This window comes from Castor canadensis, chromosome 3, assembly GCF_047511655.1.
Source record: "Castor canadensis chromosome 3, mCasCan1.hap1v2, whole genome shotgun sequence".
NCBI lineage: Eukaryota > Metazoa > Chordata > Mammalia > Rodentia > Castoridae > Castor > Castor canadensis.
In genome coordinates this window covers 114,876,112-114,903,079 of record NC_133388.1, presented here as the reverse complement: position 1 = coordinate 114,903,079, position 26,968 = coordinate 114,876,112, and the positions used below count along the sequence as shown (strand labels likewise).

The following is a 26,968-nucleotide window of genomic DNA, read 5'->3' as shown; positions in this document are numbered from 1 at the left end:
ATTCCCATGGAGTAGAAGAGAACAAGGAAATGGGAAAATTAAGATACAGTTATTGTTGTCAGAATGTGGACTTTGAGCAGGGAGTGTTGGAAACTGGAAAACAGCTCCATTCAAGTCCCTCTAGGAGATTTCTGACGATTGAAGAACCCAATTGCATGGCATTGTCCTGAGAAGGTGTACCATGGCTCACAGGGATCCTGGCCAATGAAATGTGGGCACATGCTTCACTAATCTGTTCTTTAATGACCACTTACACAGGGCCCATTGTGTGCTAAGAAATACTAGTTCATTTCATTATCTAATAGCACAATATATTCACTTTCACAAATAGGACAGGAGCAATGGAGCTGAGATGAAGCATTAGGGCAGGACAAAAGCCAGGTTTTATGGGTTTTGTGCTCTTTATGCTTGCTTTGGTTTCTCTCTTGCAGAGATTTTTAGGGAGAACTATACCAATCATCATGTATAACAATGGCACGGCCACTAGCATCTTAGTAGCCTTCAAGAATCTCTTCATGCAGTGGAAATGATTCTGAAAAGGACATCATCTGGACCTAGCTGTCCATCATACAAGAAAGCATCAGCAACCACCAGAGGCAGGGTAGAAATGGAAAGGACCTCTCTGCAATTGATAGACACCTTTTCCCTAAAGGCAAGTTACTGGGAACACAGGACACTGTCTGATGAGGGGTGGGGGGACGGGACTACAATGACATCTGCTCTCCCTTCCCCCAAGATTGCTTCAGGGCACACTAATGAAAACAAGGTCTGAGATCAGCTGTTAGGCAAACTGAAATACCTATGTCTGCAAAATCATCACAGAACCAAAGACTGAATTGTTTAAAAATTGAAAATCATCTAAAACATTATTGATTTATCCTCTGATTTTAGGATAAACTTAACACATTCATTATTGTTCTTCTTCCTTATAGAAATAAAACAATAATTACTTGACTCCAAACTTTGTTGGTCATGCATATATTACACACAAGTCAAAAAGTACATGTGATACACACACACACACACACACACACACACACATATACACGTATTTAATGTATAAATGTATTATAAATTTGAAAATTATAAAGCACAAATGTTAAAATTATAAGGAAATGATTAATAAAATGAGATTAAATGAAATATTATTTTTCTATACCTGATGAATAGGAATATAGCACCTATAAAACACCTAAATTTAACAAATTCCACATTGAAGACAATTTGCATAGGGAATTATTAAATGGTGACATTTCTTAGTTAATAAAAAGGTAATACTTTTAAAACTACTCATTGACTAACTTTTACAAATAAATGAAATATGTCTGTGAATTTTCAAGAATTTATTCCTTGCTATAGATACAAATCTCACATTTAAACTTTTTAAGGATTTATACTTGTCTCAACTTAGTACCTAATTTGAAACATTAAAAAATAAGCTATCATCTATTTTTTATTTAAAAATAAGATCTTTAAACTTATGCTCCAGTCTTAAAAATTTTGATTTTATAAAACTTTAAAATCTATGTTCTTTTAATTTTGAAATGAAGATTACCAGAAATAAGAAATCCAAGGAGACTATAATTTGAACAGTAAACATTGTAGCAGGTTTTTTTTAATTTGGTTGATAAATACACTTGAATTTGTTTTGTAAACCTGTAGTAATATGCAATTTATTGTACTGAACGATATTGCAGCAGTAATATATGAAATGTTATTTCAGGCAAGGTGTTTTGAATTCTATTTTATCATTTATCTTCCCCTTCTTGGTTTACTTTTAATCATAGTCTTTTCTTTAGCTAAATTCTAGCCATTTTTCAAATCATAGTATAAGTCCCCTCTTTGGTTTGAATTTTTTGAAGCCTTCTGAATTCACTGTATCCAAAGACAAATTCTTAATTTTTTGAGCTGAGAGATTTCATTAAGTAAATAATCAGCATGAAAATGGAAAATGGATCAGTATTGTATTTTGGCATCACATTTAATTACTTCAATGATATTTACATTTAGATCATATTATTTGACTTCCTTTTATATATTGTTATCTCAAGAAAATTTTAATAACAAATTAGCACTCTTCAATACTGAGGATTAGTAATCTACAGAACCCAGTGTAGTAGTTTGTACACAGCAGGATTTCTTTGAACACATTTGTTTTGGGGGGGTGGGGGTGGCTCAAAAAATGATACCCCAAAGACTGTTGTTTTGCATGTTAATGGACCTTAGAAGATGCCTGGAATGCAAGGTTCCTCTGGTCTTCCCTTATTTTTCTACTTCCCAGGCAGTGAGAGGAATTTTGCAAAGTTCTTGTATCTTATACCTTACTGGATTCACCACAAGAAGAAAGTTGTTTTCAGTTTTCTCCCTGAAATTTCCTTCACCAAAGAAGACTAAACTCATTGCAGAAGAAAGACTAACATCAAACATCCCTTCTAGAGCTTGGAAAACCTTGGTCACAAGTCATTGTCGATTCTTCAGGGCCCATTCATTACCCTGAAAATAATTTACTAGCTTTTTGAAATTTCCTTACACCCACACTTTCCTCTCTCTGATGAGGAGAATAGTTAAGCTTCAAGTATCTGACTCTTCCTTTGAGTCCCATACTTAGTGTATAGATCCCATTTTTCTGAACATTAACAAATTTTGTATGCATTGTTCTAGTAATCTGTCTATTGACAATTTATTTCACAGATTAAAATTGTTAAACATCAAATGGGAAAACTTGAACTCCTCTACAATTGGAAAAGAGTCATAGATTATATTTCATTATATGAATTGCACATGTGTACAAGTTAGAAAATTACTAGATATAGTTGTATATTGCTTAACAATGGGGATTATTCTGAAAAATGCATTGTTAGGTGATTTTGATGTACTACAAATGTTGCACTCTACTTACACAAGCTAAGGTGACTATGACATTCCTAGATGATATAATCTGTTATTGACTGTGTGTTATGCAGAGCAAGACTGTATGTATTTTCTCTCTTTTTTTCTTTTTATTGTATTGGGGTTTAAATTCAGGGTCTCTGCTTGCTAAGCAAGTATGATGCCACTTGAGCCACATCTCCAGCCCTTTTTCACTTTACATATTTTACAGATAGGATAACTCAATTTTTCCAGAGCTGGCCTTAGACTGTGAAACTCCTACCTATACTTCCTGCATAGCTGGGATCACAGGTGTGCACCACCATGCCTGGGCCAGGACTGCATATGTTAAAAGAAATATGTACTTTCATAATCAACACAGAGTTGTTAATAATACTTTCAGGAATATAGATGTGAAAATAAAATATGAGGAAAAGTTAAACTAAGGAAAATATTGGAGAAGATCCAAGATAGTGACTAGGGAGTAGAAGCAGACAGAGTGAGCTCTGTAAATCAAAAATATTGTTGAGACACTGGGGCCACACTTGGAGGAAATAAAGCAACAAGGAGAATGCAAACTTCAAAAACCTGAACCTTTCCCTAGTCTGTGGGAAGCTTCTCCATGCCATGTTACACTGAAAAAACATGAGGGCCCCTGCACCACCAAACGCTGGCCCAGAACCTTCTTGGAAGACATTCAGCAGACCAACAGGTGAGCACCAAGCATCACATGGTATTCCCCCAGCCACCCCTGGGATAAACCAGCATAGCCCCTTGAACAGACTAACCCTCCCACCCCCCCCAACCCCCACAAAAAAACTGAGCAACAAGCACGGAACTGAAAACTAACACACAACAGAGGGGGTGGGATGCTGTAAGCACAATGAGGAAGGAGGGAGGAGCAAGAAGCTGATCTCCATGCAAGCCTTCAGTAAACAAAGGCTGGAAAGGCAGAAAGGCTGACAGCTGGCCTGTGATAAGCTTCTGCCTGAAATAGGGCAGATAGTGATCTATAAAGCTCTTCTCCTGAGCCAGTGAGCAACATCCAAAGTTAAAGAACACTGCAAAATTGAAAAATAATCAGCAAAGCATCACAACACACTGACAGCAGATCACTGACCTTGCCCCAGAGATCTTGAGGCAAAGAAACAGGCCCCCAGAAAACCAACAAAGCAAAAACCCAACTCCAAAACAGGATGACTGGTGGGCTCCAGAGCTGATCTCCAGAACCTGAGGACAACATGCAAACTTAAACTACCACAACTCACAGAGGGAGGAACTGTCCAGCAGCTGCCACTGAAAGGCAGAAAAAAAACTGGTAAGACTCCCAAACCACCTGGCAGACTGACAGAGCCTCTGCTTAAATACCAGCACCAGGCTGCATGCTGAAGGAGTAACACAGGAACTAGTATAGTAAGACTAAAATTCTCTTGTTCTGGAACTTGGAGTATTTTTTGTGTGTTTGTTTATTTTACTTCTTGTTTGTTTGTTTGTTCAGCTCTTCCCATTGATTTGTTTGGGGTTTTTGTTGTTGTTGTTGTTCTGTTTTGTTTGATTTGTTAGTTTTACTATTGTGCATTAATCTATACTAAATTACACCCAGACCAGGGACAGAAATACCAAACATACACTAAACTAAAAATCCAATGCACCCACAAAACAAATTAAACCAAGGGAAAGAAAACAGCTGACTGAAACCACCAATAGCCTATCAAGACCATAGTTACACAGAACCAACTGCAGTGATGGGAAGACAAGAAAGGGATGGAAATGATTCTCCCCAAAAAATAATTTAATGCAGGATTCAGGGTGAAATGAAGAAAATGCATACCCAGTTCCAGACTCCAAAAAAACTAAGATAAATGACACCAAGGACCAAAATGATGTCCACAAGAACAGTCTCAAAGAAGAAATTCTGCAAGTAATCACTGAGAATTTCATGGAGATGTTAGGAGACATGGTCAACTAAAACATAAAAGAGGCACTCATGAAATTCAAGACACCAAAAATAAAGGATATAATGAGACACAAAAACAAATAAATGAACTCATAGGAGCCCTAAACACAAAGTGAAAGAGAGAAACTATAAATAGGGAGATAAATGAATTTAAGATGGAAATTGACAACATTAAAGATGAAGTGACCCATGACATGGAAAACCTCAGAAAAAAGAACAAAACAGAAACACAAAACACAATGGAAGGCCACTCCAGCAGACTAGAACAAGCAGAAGCCAGAATCTCAGAACTTGAACATAAAATGGAAATTCATGGAAAATCTGAAGAGTTATTAATCAAACAGCTCAAGACCTGTGAAAGGAATATGCAAGAACTAGCCAACTCCATCAAAAGAACAAACCTGAGAATCATGGGCATTGAAGAAGGAGAAGAGGTGTAAGCAAAAGGAATTTGGAATATATTCAACAAAATAATAACAGAAAATTTCCCAAATCTAGAGAAAACTATGCCCATCCAGGTACAGGAAGCCTCCAAGATACTAAAAAGACTTGACCAAAATAGAACTACCTTACCACATATTATCATTAAAACAACAAGCACAGAATATAGAGAAAGAATATTGAAGGCCTTAAGACAGAAAAAACAAATAACATACAAAGGTAAACCCATCAAAATCACAATGGAAACATTAAAAGCAAGAAAAGCATGGAGTGAGGTATTCCGGGCACTGAATGAAAATAACTTCAACCCTAGGATATGCTACACAGCAAAACTATCATTCAAAATAGATGAAGCAATAAAAGACTTCCATGATAAGCAGAACCTAAAACAATATCTGACCACCAAGCCACCACTACAAAAGATTCTTCAAGGAATTCAGCACACAAAAAATGAAAGCAAAAAAAAAAAAAAAGAAAAACACCATGAGAGGATAGGCAGTACCAAACCACAGAAGAAAAAAAGACAAGGACTCAGAGAATAACATTGATTCAGCTGCACACAATCAAACCGTAAAACAACAAAAACAACTAAATGACTGGAATCGCCACAAACCTATCAATATTAACACTGAATGTTAATGGACTTATCTCACTAATCAGAAGACACCATTTGGCAAACTGGATTAAAAAGGAAGATCCAACAATCTGTTGTTTACAGGAGACCCATCTCACCAACAGAAATAAGCACTGGCTTAGGGTGAAAGGTTGGAAGAAGATTTACCAAGCCAATGGCCCCCCAAAACAGGCAGGAGTAGCAATACTTATCTTGGACAAAGTAGACTTCAAACTTACATTGATCAAATGAGAAAAAGAAGGACATTCCATACCAATAAAAGATGAAATACACTAAAAGGAAATAATTATCAACCTATATGCACCCAATGTCAGTCCACCCAATTTCATCAAACATACTCTGAAGGACATAAAAGCATATACAGACTCCAACACACTGGTAGTGGGAGACTTTTATACCTCCCTATCACCAATAGATAGGTCATCCAAACAAACAAACAAAAAAAACTACAGAAATTCTAGAACTAAATCATACCATAGATCAAATGGACCTAGCTGATGTCTACAGAATATTTCATCCCACTTCTGCACAATATACATTCTTCTCAGCAGCCCTTAGAACCTTATCCAAAATTGATCATATGTTAGGGCACAAAGCAAGCCTCAGCAAATATAAAAAAATAGAAATAATCCCATACATTCTATCTGATCACAATGCACTAAAACTAGAACTGAACAACAAAAACAACAGTAGAAAACATGCAAACAATTAGAAGCTAAATAACACATTGCTCAATGATCAATGGGTCATTGATGAAATAAAAGAGAAAGTTGAAAGATTCTTGAAAGTTAATGAACATGAAAACATGACCTACCAGAACCTATGGAACACAACAAAGGTAGTCCTAAGTGGAAAGTTTATAGCCATAAGTGCATATATTAAAAGGAGAAAGACATCAAATCAATGACCTAATGCTAAATCTCAAACTCCTAGAAAAACAACAACAAGCAAATCCCAAAAGAAGGAGAAGAAGAGAAATAATGAAAATAAGATTTTAAATTAATGAAATAGAAAAGAAATACAAAGAATCATAGAAACAAAAGCTGGTTCTTTGAAAAAATAAACAAGATTGACTGACCCCTGGAAAACCTGACTAAAGTGAGGACAGAAAAAACCCAAACTGGAAAAATTAGAAATGCAAAAGAGGAGATAACAGCAAACACCACAGTAATCCAGGAAATCATCAGAGACTACTTTGAGAACCTATATTCCCATAAATTTGAAAATCTTGAAGAAATGGACATATTTCTAGATACTTATAGCCATCAAAAATTGAACCAAGAGGAAATTAATCACCTGAATAGATCTATAACACAAAATGAAATTGAAGCAGCAATAGAGTCTCCCAAAAAGAAAATTCTAGGACCTGATGGATTTTTTGCTGAATTCTATCAAACCTGTAAAGAAGAACTAATACTAACTCTCCTTAAACTTTTCCATGAAATAGAAAGGGAAGGAACACTGCCTAACTCATTTAATGAAGCCAGTATTACACTCATCCCAAAACCAGACAAAGACACCTCCAAAAAGGAGAACTATAGGCCAATCTCCTTAATGAACATTGTGACAAAAATCCTCAATAAAATAATGGCAAACCAAATCCAAAAACACATCAGAAAGATCATTCACCATGACCAAGTTGGCTTCATCCCAGGGATGTAGGGGTACTTAAATATATGAAAATCTATAAATGTAATATAGCACATTAATATAAGCAAAGACAAAAACCACTTAATCACCTCAATAGATGCAGAAAAAGCCTTCAGTAAGCTCCAACATGACTTCATAATAAAAACCCTCAGAAAACTGGGAATAGAAGGAATGTACCTCAACATTGTAAAGGCTATATATAACAAACCTACAGCCAACACATACTTAATGGAGAAAAACTGAAACCATTTCCACTAAAATCAGGAATGAGATAAGGGTGCCCACTATCCCTACTCCTATTCAACATAGTGCTGGATTTCCTAGCCAGATCAATTAAGATCTTTCTTAATTCCTTTTATTTCTTCTTCTTGAAAGAAGAAATAAAAGGAAAACAAATAGGTAAAGAAACTATCAAAATATACCTCTTTACAGACTACATGATCCTACCTCTCAAAGACCCAAAAAACTACCAAAAAACTCCTAGATAATATAAACAGCTACAGCAAGGTGGCAGGATACAAAATCAACTCACAAAAATCATTGTCTTTTCTATATACCAACAACAAACAAATTGAGAAAGATGATATGAAAACAATTCCATTTACAATAACCTCAAAAAATTTCAAATAGCTACAAGTAAACTTAACAAAAGATGTGAATGACCTCTATAAAGAGAACTACAAACCCCTGAAGAAAGAGATCCAGGAAGACTACAGAAGGTGGAAAGTTCTCCCATGCTCATGGATTGGTAGAATCAACTTAGTAAAAATGGCTATACTACCAAAAGCAATCTACATGTTTAATGCAATTCCCATCAAAATTCTAATGACATTCATCATAGACATTGAAAAATCTACCCTAAAGTTCATTTGGAAACACAAGAGACCATGAATAGCCAAGGATATACTCAGCAAAAAGAGCAATGCTGGAAGTATCACAATACCCAACTTCAAACTATATTACAAAGCAATAGCAATAGAAACACATGGTACTGGCACAAAAACAGACATGAAGACCAGTGGAACAGAATAGAGGTCCTGGATATCAATCCAAACAGGTATGCCCACCTTATTTTTGACAAAGTCATTAAAAACATATGATGGAGAAAAGACAGCCTCTTCAACAAATGTTGTTGGAAAAAGTGGTTATCCACCTGCAAAATCTGAAACTAGATCCCTGTTTATCACCTTGTACTAATATCAACTCAAAATGGATCAAGGACCTTAATATCAGACACGAAATGCTGAAGTTAGTACTGGAAAAAGCAGGGAATACTCTGGAAGTAATAGGAATAGGCAAGGACTTCCTCAATAGAACCCCAGCAGCTCAGCAACTAAGAGAAAGGATGGACAAATGGGACTTCATAAAATTAAAAAGCTTCTGCACATGAAAAAAAATGGTCTCTAGAATGAACAGACCACCCACAGAGTGGGAGAAAATGTTTGCCAGCTATACATCAGACAAGGGACTATAACCAGAATATACAGGGAACTTAAGAAACTAAACTCTCTAATATCAATGAACCAATTAAGAAATGGGCAACTAAACTAAACAGAACTTTCTCAAAAGAACAAATTCAAATGGCCAAAAAAACCATGAGAAAATGCTCACCATGTCCAGCCATAAAGGAAATGCAAATCAAAACCACACTAAGATTTCACCTCACCTTGGTTAGAATAGCCATCATCAAAAACACCACCAACAACAGGTGTTGGCAAGGATATGGGGAAAAAGGAACCATTATACACTGCTTATGGGAATGCAAGCTAATGCAACCATTCTGGAAAACAATATGGAAGCTTCTTAAAAATCAAACATAGGTCTGCCATATGATCCTGTAATCCCACTCCTGGGGATATACCCAAAGAAATGTGTCTCAGGTTACTCCAGATCACCTGCACACCCATGTTTATTGCAGTGCTATTCACAATAGCCAAGGTATGGAAAAAGTAAAGATGCTCCACCACTGATGAATGGATTAAAAAATGTGGTATTTATACACAATGGCGTTTTATTCAGCCATAAAGAAGAATGAAATCTTATTATTCTCAAGTAAATGGATGGAACTGGAGAACATCATCTTGAGTGATGTTAACCAGGCCAGAAGACCAAAAATCGTATGTTCTCCCTCATATGTGAACTTTAGATCTAGGGCAAATGCAGCAATGTTGTTGGACTTTGGACACATGCTAAGGAGAGAGCACATAGGGGTGGAAGGGGGACAGGTAGGAAACCAAAAACATGAAAGTGTTTGATGTCCCCAATGCAAACACTAACACAGTAACCTTAAAATGACTGAGGTCAATATGGGAAGGTGACCTGGATGTAGTGAAGAGGTCAGATATAGATGAATCAATTTGGGTTGTAATACACTTGTGCATGGAAGCAATGCTAGAAATCTCTTTGTATAGCTATGCTTATCTCAACTAACAAAAATGCTACATCTTTCTCATTATTGCTTATGTCTACTCTTCAACAAAATTGGAGAAAGGGGCAGAGCAGGTTCTGCTTGGAAGTGAGGGGGATGGGGGAAGAAGGAGGGGGCAGGGGGCAGAGGGGAGAAATGGCCCAAACAATGTATGCACATATGAATAAATGAAAAAAAAGAAAAGAAAATACTGACTTATGTGAACACATAGATTTATTTAGATGATACTGTAAAAAAACAGGAATAATAATACTTATTCCTGGCTATATGTATACTTTGTCTTGTAAGTTGTATATTTTATATATATCCCTATTTTGTTTTCTCTAATCTCTACCTTCATTTTTCCATCTTGCTAGACTTCTAAATTTCAATTCATTATAGGAATTGCAATATTTTTATTTCAAGAGCAGCTATTGTTTGAGAAATCTTAAACAATTACCAATTATATTTTTCAATGATCTATATGAGAAACGTAAGTTTCTTTTAAATTAAAACAATTTGGTTGGATTTCTTCTATTTCCTTACAAGAAGAGACTTCCTATCATCTTCATGATAATCTTCTAACTTGATCTGATGAGTATTGACATCAGGTTTTCACCTTTATTCTTTTTTCGTAGTCAAGAGAAAACAAGTTTTATTTCTGATATGCTTTTCAGCAATGTGTTACCTTAGAAATAGCTTAGAACTTATCAAAGTCCCAAGCTATACATTGTAGTTTTACTTTGTGGATTAATTAAATTGGACTTGGCATTCATAAAATCTTTCAATTTCCTCAATGGCAAAGAGACAGTCATACTAAATTATTTTTATGGTTTCTGTCTGCTTAAAATTGTGAGACTGTAAATTTCATGCAAACTCTATTACTGTGGTACTTCCTCAGAAATATTTGAACATATTTAGAGCATCTTACAGTTCTGTGTTCCTGCTGGTTCATCCATGCATGAAAGACACACAGATACTGTACTGAGAAGTGTGGTTCAGTTCTAGCTCCTGCTGGGGACAGTCTAAAATGGTACTGATTTTCAAAGGGCTCATTGCAAGAGAAAATGACTGGTTACCAGGGAAGCAAGAGTAAGATGATCACAATCATAAAGTAACTCTTTTAAACCTTGAATAGACTACCCCAAATTAACACATATAATGATTTTGTTTAAAAAGAGGTCCAAGAAATCATTTGTTAGCTTATGAAGTCCAACATAAACCACTTGTGTAATAGTATTTGGCCAGTATCCATCTCTACTGTGAGTCCCATATAGGTACCACATGGTACCTATTCAGTTTCAATGAGTGCTTTGTTATTTGTGTTGAAGGAAACAGACACCTGTTTCATCCAAAATTAAATGCCGTTAAGACTAGATATGACACAATTAAAATTTAAACTTGGAATAGCCTACAAAGTTTCTAAAACATGAGAAGTGGGAAAATGTATGTATCAATAGATGTTGTTTTAAAGTGTGAGGTACACACTCTGACCTTATAGTATTCAACGTAGCACATGAAAGAAGTTTGTAAACAAATAACTATAATGTAATTTAAAAAGTGCTAGCACAGATATGTATAAAGTACCATGCTAAAATTTTTGATAAAAGACAAGTTTAAGGTACAGAAACAATCTACTACTTTTCTAAAATATCTTATACTTGGATTCCAAACTTTGTACCAACTGTGACAATTATTGTAAATAGATATTTGCCTTTAGAGGAAAATAAGGAATCTTTCCACAAATTCATGCAAAAAATTAAATAACATGACATTTCACTAAAAGGATGATTTTAACAAATGTTAAGAAGTGAAGTTTTTGACTTCTTTGATTTTAATGCTACCATATGTAATTTAGGTATAATTATGTTTATTGTGTTACTTAAATAAAATAAAAATATTCTATACTTTTAAAGGAAATAGAAAATGTTTTTGATTTATGAGTGTTTGTATTTTCCTGCAGATTTAAAAAACAATGCTTTGAATGACTCACTTAGTGCAACAAATAGTCATTTTTTTCCTAAGATAGAATAGATATAGTCCCTGGAGCTCCAAGTTCATGAGCTACTGAACTGCAGAGTTGAATGGTCTTTAATATCCTTGAAAGAGTAATGCATGACTTTAAGTCTTATTGAAATGTGATGACAGTGCAGCTGAGCCTCTCAATTGCCATAAACTAACTCTTAAATAATAGTGAAATACTTAGATAACATTAGAATCCTAAAACCATAAGATTTGAGTGCCAAAAGAAGCATTTGATGTCTTCTAACTTATAATCATGTATGTGAAAATAATTCCTTCCAACACTTCAGTCCTTTGACATCACAAAATGCATAGCTGATGGAGAGGAGCAATTCAATTATGTTAGACTGCACCAGTCTTCTTAAAAAAAGACTTTCCATCTGAGGCTTCCCCAGGCATACATTAGTTTTCTAGCTTTACAGAAAGAAAATGTAGAAGTGAAGTGAACCAATCACTCATCCGCTTCCAAAGACAATGTTCCACCTATAGAAAGTGGGGTCAGTGTTTCTGGTTTATAATTTGTTATGGGAAATGCAGAAAGCCATTCCACCTACCTCCTCACAGGTAGTTCTGAAATCCATGTGCTATGGCACTGCAAAGGATGTGGGGTCTGAAAAGACAGAGAAACGGTAAGCTATTAAGCACAGCATGAAGTGTAGCAGAAAAGAATAACAATGATGTGTAAGAAATTGTGAAGCACTTCCTGTGTCAAAACTGTGCTGACACATTTGCAGGGGGCAAGAATGCCAGGGTATACTGACAAAAGGGAAAGGAAAAGACAAGGAAGTCCTCTTCTATCCCCAGCTTTGTGAAGAGTGAATGTGCTCAGGTGTTCAGTGGATGGAGAGCACCAGGACCCTTGTAATCTATGACTTTATTAGCCTCGTCTCTGGGGTATTGGCTTGTTCCCACTATTCATTTTGTAACCAGAATTTAGAAACTTTAAAAGGAGTAATTAAAAGTTGATTTTCATCTGGTTATTTCTTGAAAAAAAGGTTGACTAATCTTTCTTTTTTTAATTAAAAAGCTACATGCATGAATAATTCTCTGTGAAACTTAAAATTTTATTCACAAACAGTATGACATATGAAGCAAGCTGTTTAACAGAGGAGAAAATACTGAGATAAATCAATACATGAAATATCCAATAAGGATTTTCATTTAGGAGTCATCATACCCAAATGATGAGTATAGATTTTAAATACATTTAAATTTTTTTAAAGGGAGAGTTTTGTTTTCATTTTATGGTAGGCTTGACAAAACTAAGTTGTCACAAAAATTAATGCCCTCATACTATAAACAAAACAAGGCAGCACCAAAAGAAAATGGCTAGGTAAATGAGACTTATCAGTGAAGAGTGTGGTTAATTTGAAAACAGAAAACTCTATGCTCCTCAGAATCATTCTCAGTCTTTGGAACAGGAAACTATTTTTCCTTCCTCTGTCACTAGTTCATGATTCGAGTTGAAGAATATTTGATCGGGTAAGTGTGGTAGAGTGGAAGTGACACACATGCTGTCACCAACTTACAGATTATTACTGTTGACTTTTCAGTAGCAACTGAATATGCCATATGATATTTTAAACATTTTCCCTGGATAAGTCTTGTGGTTTGTGAGCCTGATTTTATTTTACTGATATGCATAAGCTAGCTGATTTTAGTATAGTTAGACAATAACAAATCCTTAGCAAGTAAAAGGGCATTCTGGCATTAGAAATTTATTATTTGATCATATAAATTACTTTATATGTAGATATGTAGTACCCATGGGAATTTTATCAGTAGTTTAACAATTCTTGAAGATTGCTTTTGAAGAACCTGTCATATTGGCTTATCTCCAACTTTGACAAGGAGTTATTCCTTTACTATGAACTAAGAAAACTTCAGTATTTATTGACCATATGAAAATGGGTAATGTCAAAAATCAATTTCTTACTGCTAGCAATTGGCCATAGAAATAGATGTTAGTGTGTTAACCACTTATCTCATCTCATGATCATATTTAATTTCATATGCTGAACTTAACATTACTGTATACATTTTAATATATCATTATTTCTTAATGGTAGGACACATCAGAGCATCTCCTGTATGTCTTTACTATTTTTAACATCTCCCTTTTTCTTCATTTTTAAAAATTCTAACCTTCCATCCTCTTTCACCAAAACAGTAGAGAATAATATCAGTAGTATAGCAGAAAAAGGATTATTGTGGGACTCAAAACATACAAATTACTAAGTATCACAATAAATATTATAGTTGCAATGTAACCATTTTTAGCAGCTATAAATTTAAAATGACTAAAATATGTTGAATCATTTTTTAAAAGCATTCTGTGTCTTTTTCTTTTTGAATAAACTTTTTATGACAGAACAGCTTTAGATTTGCAGAAAAAAATTATTGTGAAGATACACAGAGAGGTCCACATCAAATTTTCTCTGGTATTAGCATATACATTGTAATTAATGAAATATTATTGATACATTGTTACTAGATAAATGATAGTTTATTCATATTCCCTTAGTTTTTTTTTTCCCAATGTCCTTATTCAGTTCTCCAATCCCTGTCCAGGTCTCATGTTATATTTAATCATCTCGTCTCCATCGGCTGTGACCCTTTCTCAGACTTTCCTTATTTCTGAACTTAGCAAAACTGGCCAGAAATTTGTGTTTTTCTAATAGCATTATTCTGATTTTCTTTCATAATGAGGCTGAAATTATTGGCTGTTGAGAACACAGAGATAAAGTGCCGTTTTCATCCATCCAATCAAAGATATAGGCTATCAATGCAATATTATCAATACTGGCTAACCTAATCACCTGCCAGAGAGGTATTTGTCAGATGCCTCTATTGTAGTGTCTCTATTTTCCCCTTCTCCACGCTGCACTCGCTGGAAGGACATCACCATGCACAGCTCACACCCGAGGAGTGGGTGATGTACTTCTCATCCGTGACAGTGGAGTACTCCTTGAAACCTTTGGATTTCGTTCCCTAACAGTTATATCTGGTCTTGCTTAGTTATTAACGTTTGCATTTCCTTTAGGCCTTCTCAGTTGATAAAGCAAGGAAATTCATGTTTGAATGCCAACTCATGACAGTGTGCATTTAGCTAACAATATTTCTATACATACCATCTAATATTAAGCTTAACAGGATTTCTTAGTGACATTCCAACTCTAATACATAACTATATGTGACATTCTAATCTTCCCCTTTTTTTCTGTAAGTTCCTATCCTGACAATGTGGAACTTAGCTCCCAATCTAAGTACACTACTCATGTACTTAGCTGTGCAATCCCTATATACCTGGATAGCATTATTAATCCATGACCTTATGGGAAATGACTGTCCAATGCAGTACAGTTTATTTTACCTTTAATCTTACAGACACACTCATTAGCAAAATTACTTATGTCAGACTGGGGAAGTAACACAGTGGTAGACCTCTTGCCTAGCATGCATGAGGCCCTGGCTTTGATTCCTAAATCCACAAAAAGAAAAAAGGAAAAACAAGCAAAATTTCTGCCAATTCCAGGGATAAATGAGCATAATGACCACGTGGTAGTTTCTTTCAGTTTCATAGGTCCCATCTGCTTTTTGGCATTTTTATCATTGCACTTTTACTGTTACTCCCCAGGAAGCTGCTGCCCTCGTGGCTTGGCCTTGCCTCAGAATGCCATATGAGTAACAAGACTTCCCTTGATGTCCCCAAGAACACAGGAAAGGCACAGTCACACTCATATCCCTACTTCAAAGAGAGCTGCCATAGTCAAGCTGCAGAAAACAAATGCATGTTTTGTTGTGGATTGCTCTTCTTGCTGCTTGGCCACGCTGTAATTTCCAGTTATTCAATTAAGCATGAGTCTAGGTGGTGCTTTGAAGGTATTTTGAGATGTGATTAACATCTTCAGTTATCTTAGACTAAGTAAAGGAGATTACTCTCAGTAACATACATAGGACTTAACAAATTAGTTCCAAAGCGTTAAGATTAAACACTGAATTTTCCCTGAAGAAGAGATTCTGTCTCAATATTACAGCATCAACTTCGGCTAGAGAATTTTTAGGCTGCTGGGCTGATGAATTATTTCAGAATTGTTAGCCCTGACAATAATGTTAACCACATACAAACAAGTTCAATTTCTCTGGAGAATCCTAGAGAAATACAAATTTCAGAATGAAGAATAGTTCGAAAGAAACAGAATCCTAAGGATGAGTTTTCTGAAGTAGTTCTGGGGCTTCCAGAATTGATTCCCTGGTATGATTATATTTATGTACTTATTTATTTATTTTTAATTTTTATTTTATTCATATGTGCATGCAATGTTTGGGTCATTTCTCCCCCCTTCCCCCCACCCCCTCCCTTACCCCCCTTTATCCGTCGCTACCCGGCAGAAACTATTTTGTCCTTATCTCTAATTTTGTTGAAGAGAGAGTATAAGCAATAATAGGAAGGACCAAAGGTTTTTGCTAGTTGAGATAAGGATAGCTATACAGGGAGTTGACTCACATTAATTTCCTGTGTGTGTGTGTTACCTTCTAAGTTAATTCGTCTCAAACTAACCTTTTCTCTAGTTTCTGGTCCCTTTCTCTTATTGGCCTCAGTTGCTTTAAAGTATCTGCTTTAGTTTCTCTGTGTGGAGGGCAAAAAATGCTATCTAATTTTTTAGGTGTTTTACCTATCCTCATACCTCCCTTGTGTGCTCTCACTTTATCATGTGATCAAAGTTGAATCCCCTTGTTTTGTTTGCCTTTGATCTAATGTCCACATATGAGGGAGAACATACGATTTTTGGTCTTTTGGGCCAGGCTAACCTCACTCAGAATGACGTTCGCCAATTCCATCCATTTACCACTGAATGATAATATTTCATTCTTCTTCATGGCTGCATAAAATTCCATTGTGTACAAATACACATTTTCTTAATCCATTTGTCAGTGGTGGGGCATCTTGGCTGTTTCCGTAACTTAGCTATTGTGAATAGTGCTGCAATAAACATGGGTGTGCAGGTGCCTCTGGAGTAACCTGTGTCACAGTCTTTTGGGTATATCCCCAAGAGTGGTATTGCTGGATCAAATGGTAGATCAATGTTTAGATTTTTAAGTAGCCTTAAAATTTTTTTCCAGAGTGGTTGTACTAGTTTACATTCCCACCAGCAGTGTAAGAGGGTTCCTTTTTCCCCACATCCTTGCCAACACCTGTTGTTAGTGGTGTTGCTAATGATGACTATTCTAACAGGGGTGAGGTGGAACCTTAGTGTGGTTTTAATTTGCATTTCCCTTATTGCTAGAGATGGTGAGCATTTTTTTCATGTGTTTTTTGGCCATTTGAATTTCTTCTTTTGAGAAAGTTCTGTTTAGTTCACGTGCCCATTTCTTTATTGGTTCATTAGTTTTGGGAGAATTTAGTTTTTTAAGTTCCCTGTATATTCTGGTTATCAGTCCTTTGTCTGATGTGTAGCTGGCAAATATTTTCTCCTACTCTGTGGGTGTTCCCTTCAGTTTGGAGACCATTTCTTTTGTTGAGCAGAAGCTTTTTAGTTTTATGAAGTCCCATTTATATATCTATGCTATCTTTTAGTTGCTGTGCTGCTGGGGTTTCATTGAGAAAGTTCTTACCTATACCTACTAACTCCAGAGAATTTCCTACCCTTTCCTGTATCAACTTTAGAGTTTGTGGTCTGATATTAAGATCCTTGATGCATTTTGAGTTAATATTGGTATAGGGTGATATACACGGATTTAGTTTCAGTTTTTTGCAGACTGCTAACCAGTTTTCCCAGCAGTTTTTGTTGAAGAGACTGTCTTTTCTCAATCGTGTATTTTTAGCACCTTTGTCAAAGATAAGTTGGTTATAGTTGTGTGGCTTCATATCTGGGTCCTCTGTTCTCTTCCACTGGTCTTCATGTCTGTTTTTGTGCCAGTACCATGCTGTTTTTATTGTTATTGCTTTGTAATATAGTTTGAAGTCAGGTATTGTGATACCTCCAGCATTGTTCTTTTGACTGAGTATTGCCTTGGCTATTTGTGGCCTCTTGTGTTTCCATATAAATTTAATGGTAGATTTTTCAATCTCTTTAGTGAATGTCATTGGAATTTTGATGGGAATTGCATTAAACATGTAGATTACTTTTGGGAGCACAGACATTTTTACTATGTTGATTCTACCAGTCCATAAGCATGGGTGATCTCTCCACTTTCTATAGTCTTCCTCAATCTCTTTCTTCAGAAGTTTATAGCTTTCCTTGTAGAGGTGTTCACATCTTTTGCTAGGTTTACACTTAGGTGTTTGATTTTTTTTTTTTTGAGGATATTGTAAATGGAATTGTTTTCATATATTCTTTTTCAGTTTGTTCATTATTAGTGATTAGAAATGCTAATGATTTTTCTATGTTGATTTTGTATCTTGCTACCTTGCTGTAGCTATTGATGATGTCTAAGAGCTTTTGAGTAGAGTTTTTTGGGTCTTTAAGGTATAGGATCATATCTTCTGCATATAGGGATATTTTGACAGTTTCTTTACCTATTTGCATTCTTTTTATTCCTTCTTCTTGCCTAATTGATCTGGCTAGGAATTCCAGTACTATGTTGAATAGGAGTGAAGATAGTGGGCATCCTTGTCTGGTTCCTGATTTTAGAGGGAATGGTGTCAGTTTTTCTCCGTTAAGTATAATGCTGGCTGTAGGTTTGTCATATATAGCTTTTATAATGTTGAGGTACTTTCCTTCTATTCCTAGTTTTCTTAGAGCTTTGATCATGAAATGGTGTTGGATCTTATCAAAGGCTTTTTCTGCCTCTATTGAGGTGATCAAGTGGTTTTTGTCTTTGCTTCTGTTAATGTGGTTTATTATGTTTATTGATTTTCATATGTTGAACCACCTCTGATTACCTGGGATGAAGCCTACTTGGTTGTGGTGAATGATATTTTTGATGTGTTGTTGAATTTGGTTTGCAATTATTTTATTGAGGATTTTTGCATCAATGTTCATTAAGGAGATTGGCCTATAGTTCTCCTTTTTGGAGGTGTCTTTGCCTGTTTTGGGATAAGTGTAATACTGGCTTCATAAAACGTGTTAAGCAGTTTTCCTTCCCTTTCTATTTCGTGGAATGGTTTAAGGAGGGTTGGTATCAGTTCTTCTTTAAAGGTCTGGTAGAATTCAGTAGAGAATCCATCAGGTCCTGGACTTTTTTTTGGGGGGGAGAGTCTTGATTTCTGCTTCAATTGCATTTTTTGTTATAGATCTATTCAGGTAATTAATATCCTTTTGTTCAGTTTTGGATGATCATATATATCTAGAAATCTGTCCATTTCTTTAAGATTTTCATTCTAATTTATTTGAATATAGGTTCTTGAAGTAGTCTCTGATGATTTCCTGGACTTCCATTGTGTTTGTTGTTATCTCCCCTTTTGCATTCCTGGTTTTACTGATTTGGGTTTTTTCTCTCCTCATTTTAGTCAGGTTTGCCAGGGGTCTGTTGATCTTGTTTATTTTTTCAAAGAACCAATTTTTTCTTTCATTAATTCTTTGTATGATTTTTTTGGTTTCTATTTCATTGATTTCAGATCTTATTTTTATTATTTCTTTCCTTCTACTTGTTTTGGGATTTTCTTTCAGTGTCTGGAAGATCTCACTCCAAGCTCTTCTTGCTTTTAATGTTTCTGTTGAGAAGTCTGCTGTGATTTTGATGGGTTAACCTTTGTATGTTATTTGTTTTTTCTCTCTTACAGCCTTCAATATTCTTTCTCAGGTCTCTGTACTTGTTGTTTTAATGATAGTATGCTGTGGGGTAGTTCTATTTTGGGCTGATCTGTTTGGTGTTCTGGAGGCCTCTTGCATCTGTATGGGAATAGATTTCTCTAGATTTGGGAAATTTTCTGTAATTATTTTGTTGAATATATTATGCATTCCCTTTGCTTATATCTCTTCTCCTTCTTCAATGCCCATGATTCTCAGGTTTTATCTTTTGATAGAGTCTGTGAGTTCTTGCATTGTTTTTTCATAATTCTTAAGTTGTTTAACTAATAGTTCTTTGGTTTTTTCTTTAATTACCATTTCATCTTTGAGTTCTGAGATTCCGTCTTCTGTTTGTTCTATTCTGCTGGATTGGCCTTCCATTTTGTTTTGCAATTCTGTTTCATTCTTTTTTCTGAGGTTTTCCATATCCTGAGTTACATCCTCTTTAATGGTGTCTATTTTTGACCTGAGTTCATTTATGTCTTTATTAATTGTGTTCTTTGTTTCACTTTGGTGTTTATACAGTACTTCTATGGTTTCTTTTATTTCTTCTTTTGCTTTTTCAAATTCTCTATTTTTGTTTTCTTGGAATTTCTTGAGTGTCTCTTGTACATTTTGGTTGACCATATCCAGTATCATCTCTATAAAATTCTCATTGATTACCTGTAGAATTTCTTCCTTTAGACTATTCTTGTGGGCTTCATTGGGTTCTTTGGCATAGTTCATCTTCATTTTGTTGGAGTCTGGGTCTGAGTATCTGTTTTATTCATTTCCCTCTGGTTCCTGTACTAATTATTTTGCTGTGGGGAAACTGGCTTCCCTGTTTTTTCTGTCTTCCCATCATTGTCCTTGGTGTTGTTATTGTCCCTGTACTGTGTGCAATTAAGTATTTTCTAGCTTGTAATATTAACAATGGTGATATTTAGGATGAAAGGGTGATAGGAGAGGGAAAGCAAAGAAGTTAAAGAAAAAGGGAAAAAGCAAATAAACAAGTAAAACAAAACAAAACAAACAAACAAAAGTTTCAAAGATATAAACAGGGAGAGATAGTTTACTAATGAACAGTAACCTAAACAGGCATTACAGACACAGAGAGAGGATTGAAAAAAAAATCTCCAAATTCAAATGCAATAAAGTTTTGTTCTTAATAATTATGGTGTTAGGTCCCTCAGCCTCCAATCCTGGAGATGGTGCCTCAGAAGTAGTTCTGTTGTTGTCTCATCAAAGGGCAAAAAAAACCAAAAAAACCAAAACTTAACAAAACAAAAAACACCATGAAGTGTTCCAAATTCAAATGCAATACAGTTTCAGTAAGTTTTTCTGCAAGCAGGTGTAGTTCGGTTGTTGTTTCCTCAAAGGAAGAGAGAAAAAAAAAAAAAGAGTCTGGAGACAGTTCTGTGAATGGCTATCTGTGGCTGTGGCTTGCCTACCCACTGCTGTCAGCCTGCTGTTGCTGGAGGCGTTATTTATGCAGATCTCACAAGTGAGCTTAACACTCACCTGACTCTGCTTACATGGGAAGTGGGCCTTCCCCCCTCTTCTATGGAGTTTTCCTACCACCACCACTTTTACAAGCTTTCCCACTCCTGGTTGCTGGGCATATGCCACCACTCCTGCCTTCTCCGGCTGGCTTGTTTATTTACAGTTCTGTGAGGGATTCTCCTCCCACCCTCTTCGGTGCTCAGGGCACCCTGCCCTCTTTGCTACATGTCTTTTTTGTTATTGCTTATTATTCAGTTTCTCTTTTTACCCTGGATGGGGTCAGTCTGTGCAGGGAGCTATGCTGATCTGGCCCAGGGCTGTCTGTGGGAGTACCGCAGGCCGCTTAGTTCACCTGTGATCTGCATCTTCCCAAGCCATCTGGGCACTGCTGTCTGGCGGCGGTGTGGGAGTCCTCCTGATTTCTTTGTTTAATGTGAAGTGGGGATGCTATGCGTGGGCTGGAGGTGTGGAGGAGTCAAAGTTTTGTCTCTTCTCAGTGTTTTTTCCTGCAAGGTGTATCTCCAGTGTCTCTCCAAGATTTTACTTTAGGAGTCACACTTTCTGCTTCCTCCCTCTAGCAACCATCTGGGTATTATTATATTTAAAGGCAATTTAAATATTTCCAGATTAATGAGAGCATTGGTAGTCCATGGCATGAAGAGGCATTGGAGTATCATCATTTGATGATACTCTTGGTCAAATGCCTATATAAGGCAAGTTTCTTAGTTACCATGTATTTGATAACATAGAATATTTTTGTTACAAGTATAAGAAGATTGGCTGTTTACATTCCGTAATACAAGCTAACAAAAGCACAGAGGAACAAGAATGAACTAAGGGCTTTAAATCCTCTGCTTAAACTCTGCATAAATGATGTGAACATTTCTATGCCTGCCCTGAAACAAATCCTTATCTCCTGTAGCCACCAGAATGAGGCTTCAGATCCTTTTAGTGACTGAATTACATCACAAATTACATTCCCCATTTCACAGGATGTCTTCTGTTAGAAAAAAGACATTGATTGGGAACAAACAGGGTACTAAATAATTGAAATGGAGACATACTTGTAGATTTCAATAAAGATGAGATAAGTGAACCTGTAAATTCTTCTTAGTCTTCCCTGTCAGTAGAGTTATGGCTGCCACTGAAAAACAGTGCTGGGTGTCCTCAGAATCCAACCTTTTCACCCCTCCTTGCTTTTATTCCTGAAAGTAGACTCAAGTTCCAATAGGTTCCAAAGGGGAGACACAAAGTGTGACCTGTAAGTAAGTGCGTATTTTTTTCAATTTATACAGACAGTATTCCAAAGAGTATGTGAGGGAATGGATAACACTGAAATATAAATTTGGATCAGGTCAAATTTATTTTTATTGGATTTTAGTGATGGAGTATTACAAAGGGATCTGACATTCCCCTCATTATTTGACTGAAACATGGACCAAAAATGTTTTAGAGTAAATGACAGTGAAATGCCAGGATTGCCCTTAATAGTGCAGATGAAGGTATGCAATGACTTAGGAGTATTAGAATGCTAGAGAGAATTTAGCATCTATGAACTATTTACTCATCTTGGAAAGGTGCGGAGAACTCATATTCTGAAAAGATTGTACAGGGACCCCAACCCTGTTGAGGATCTCTAGGGTCACTGTCCTCCATAGGGTAGAACCACTGCTTCTGAACTGGAATCCTTAAGTACAATGTTAGCATTGGATCCTGGAGAGATAGGGTCCAAATGGTAGCATTTAATCTCCAAAGATGCAGAAAGCATGGTTATGATACTGGAAATAAAGGATATATCCAGATCTTTAGTAACTAGTGGTCACTGGATCTGAATTGACCATAATTCTAGAAGACACAAAATATTGCTGTGACCAACCAGGTAGAGAAGGGGCTTGTAGAAGACAGCTGACCAATTGAACTTTAGCTGAAGTTCAACTCTCAGTGAATCTAGTGTGTCTCTGAATTTATCCTGTGATTTTTCCTCTTAGTTCTGAGGTGCATAATTAAGATAGATATGGTCAGCAACTAGCAGAATTCCCACACTGATTCTCTGACATTTGCAGTGAGGGCTATTATGGTGGGAAAGGTCAAATGGAAGCTACCAGAGCTGCCTTTATCTAGGAAAATAGTGATCATAAACAATATTGCAGTCCTGGAGGGACTGAAGATATTATTACTAACATTAAAGTCTTGGGTGTTTCCCACCATGTTTCCATTTGGCTCATCTATGCAGCTTACACAGAAGGCAGATGGATCTTGCAGAATGACAGGAGACTACTGTAAGAGTAATCAGGTGGTGATTCTGATGGTTACTGTACTAGATGTAGTTTTACTGCTTGAACAAATTAACACACCCCCTGGTACCTATATGCAGTTATTGATCTGGCCATGACATTTTCTTCATTGCAATTTGAAAGGGCCATATATGGTGATGCACTACTTTAGATTGCATTCTTGCCTGTATGTAGTGAATACTTTCTAAGTTATCCCATAGAAACTCCAGGAAAAGCACTTTATTTTGCAGCTGGTCATTGGCAACATAATTTGACCAATACCTTTACTGAAAAATTGAAATTAAAAGTTGTTCCCACAAGACAAGCTTTTTTTAAAGCTTTTTTTCTCCTTAGAGACACACTGTTCTCCATACATTTTTTCTATTCACATCCAAAATTGTCATGGATTTGTCCATGTCATTCTTGTAGGTTTTGTTAGAAAACTTCATCACTTAAAATAAAAAGATAGACATAGTAACATATAGGTAGCTTTAGTGAATAATATAACATTAACTTTAATACTTATGAACCAGAATGTTGTATATATATATGTGGCCTCCCTCATCCTCGATCCAGTTAGAATCCATGTGGCCAGCTCAGGGATAAGCTGCACAGCATGGAAAAGCTCTGGCATCTAGAAACCTGTTCTATGACTATTATGTAAGTGACCCTGAAGACAATGGTGACAGCCTGGTTCTTACTCAAGAAAAGTGAACTCAGAGTTAAATAATTCCTGATTGTTCAAAGCATTGCATTTATATGACCTGGATCATCTGATTTGACCTCTGTCCACACACCTTGCCTCAGAGTTAAATCGAACACTCAAGTCTATAGAAACTACTGTCAACAATTATGCTGAGAATAGAACCAATTGCTGTTGATTAAACTTCATGCTTATAACCAAAATGTGGAAAGCAATATTAGACAAACACATCCAAATTCATGCATGCTAAATATAAAACATACAAGTATTTCCCCTCAAATGCTTCATTTACTAGGCAGCTGATAAAATAAAGATAATACAGTTCTATAATTACACACATGCAGTGTACAGAATCAGTAGTCATATAAGATATAGTAGAAAATATTGGTTTATAGCTAAATGGATATGAAAATGAGCATGTAAAAGGAAAGAAAGAAGGAACTGGTAGAAAATGTTTTGGACTAAAATGTTTCCGATATTCTCCAGAATGCTTTTCTTGGTGAGTTTTAAGAATCTCTAAAATACTTCTGCTTGCTTTGACAGTTCAGTTTACTGAAAGGAAAAGTGTTATCTATTTATAGACTTTGCCTTAGGCAAAATTGTGAAATATGCGAAAATTATCTTCTATCTCCGTGTGTATTCCAGACCCAATCCCAGCATGTACCCTCTCCACATGGATTCAGATCCTCAGGTTGGGCCTTGACTATTTACAAAGAGATTGACTTGTCTTACCCTTAAAATTGATTAAAGCACTAGGATTAAAAAACACAGTTATACCTATTTACGTTTCACTTTTTTGCATTTTTTTTCTCATTTAGAAAATGCAACTTGCAGGTAACTATTTACATATTCTTACTCTTTCTGTATCTGTTAGGATACAGATTAGTTTCTTTTTTTTTATTGTCAACATAACAGTGGTTTAAATAAGATAGCAGTTTTTTCTCTGCCCTGTAAGAGGACATGCTTAAATGTCAAAAGATGGTTTCAAAGTGTCTGAAGCCCATTCTTCCTCTTCCTTATTTCTCTGTCATCCCTAGTACATGTGGTCTCAGAGATCAGTGCTATACTAATGTCCAAATGTCTGCCAGGACATAAAATGGAGTCAGACACAATTTCCTTCCCACTCCTTTCCTCTTATTGCAAGATTACATATAGCTACATTTAGACTGGGAAATACAGTGCTCAAGATGGCAGTCCTGTGACTTGCTAAAATGCATATTTCAAGGAACAGGGGGTGACCACCATTCTTGGACACAATGATGTCCTTTTCCCAAAATTCTTGCCACATGGAGCTTTTACCTTTGTTCCTTTATAAAGAGGGACAATTCTTTAAGTTATTTTGCTTTTTATGATAAAATGATTTTTAACTAAGAAATAGATTTTTGACAATATTGAAGAAATATTTATTCTTAATTTTAAGTTTTGATAATATACTTTTTAAAAGAAGTATTTTTGACCATTGATGTTTCATTTAAAGGAAAAGAAGAAATTCTGGAAATTCCTGAATGAATTACAAACAAGCACTTGCACATGTATCAAACCAGAAATAAAATAAATATGCCAAAGGAAAAATATGCCTAAGAGCCCTCAAAAATCTGTTGAAGAATGTATTATTTTTTAAAAAATTATCTCCTCCTACAAATGCATACAATGGATAAAATACGGGAAATCATGTGTAATGTTGTTAAGTTTCCCACATTCAGAAACAAGCCAACAAAAGATACATTAGTCACTATACATATTCATGTTGGTACATATTCAATTTTTTCCTTCTTTTCCCCCACAAAGATTTTTTTTGAGTGAGAGAGCAGAGTTTTATTAAGCAGAGAGAAAAATATATGAAAAGCCCCCACACAGGAGGGGTTTCAGAAAGGCTAAGCACCTCTCAACATCCCCACTTAAAGTTTTATGGGCTTCTCAGTTCCTAGATTTTACCATATCAAAATTTTAGCCAAGCTACTTTTACATCAAATTTCCAGCTCATTTTGCCTTTTCAATCTTCCTAAATATACACTTTCCAAATTCTCAAGATATGGCTTCTTTACAGGTGCATGTTTCACTTAGATGAGTTGGGAAGCTGACTGTGTGAGGTCCTTCTCTTGGTGAGATTCTATGTTCATGGTTGCTGGCTAGGATGGGAAAGCCAGGCCAAACTGGTTTCAGCCACTGGTTATTCCCTTGTCTGGCACAGCAGCTGGATCATATCTGCAGGAAGGATTGGGTCATCCAGGTTTGTACAGGTATAAGGACTTCACACAAAGATGGTATCTGTCTGAGATAATGAGATAGATGTTCAAGGTGCAATGCCACTTCCATTTTAAAGTTAATATTTTTTTGTTGCTTTGAAATCCTTTTTTCCACACAGGTGTATCTGGGTACTGTACTCTGACTCTCCATTCTCTTCTTCAGCAGTTCTGAGAGTTTTGACTCTGAGGCATGAAGTTAAATACAATTGTAAATGTAGTACAGGCAAAGAGGTCAGGACATTTGATTAATGTGGAAGATGAAGAGAGATACAAGGTAAGGTAATATTCTCTTCAAGCCCTAGGGAAAACACTGTTTTCATTACATAGTTTTGAAATAGATTAAAATGAAGCTCTAGGATGGAGGCAGCATGCAAAAACAAGTATCCAATGTGATGAAACACAGCATGCTGTCCTATATTGGCCTGGTTATTTACTTGCTGAATCATGCATTTCAACAATCCAAATTTCCATATCCTTTTCTATCCAAAATTGTCACTGACCTTTTTCTCAAGAAGTTCAAATGAGATCCAATATGTGTAAGTATTTTAAAAG

At 35.8% G+C, this 26,968-nt stretch overlaps 1 protein-coding gene across 6 annotated transcripts in view; it reads right to left on the bottom strand.

The window, feature by feature from the left end:
• Sntg1 (syntrophin gamma 1) overlaps positions 1–26,968 on the bottom strand; it is an 825,003-nt gene that overhangs the window by 359,980 nt on the left and 438,055 nt on the right. For 5 of the 6 annotated variants that reach the window (XM_074068515.1, XM_074068519.1, XM_074068513.1 and 2 more), the window contains one exon: positions 12,534–12,589. The exons of the other annotated variant lie outside the window; for it this stretch is intronic. In XM_074068515.1, the coding sequence (XP_073924616.1) occupies positions 12,534–12,560 (27 nt within the window). In that variant the 5' untranslated portion in view covers positions 12,561–12,589. The remainder of the gene's footprint in view (positions 1–12,533; positions 12,590–26,968) is intronic. 6 annotated transcript variants of the gene reach the window in all.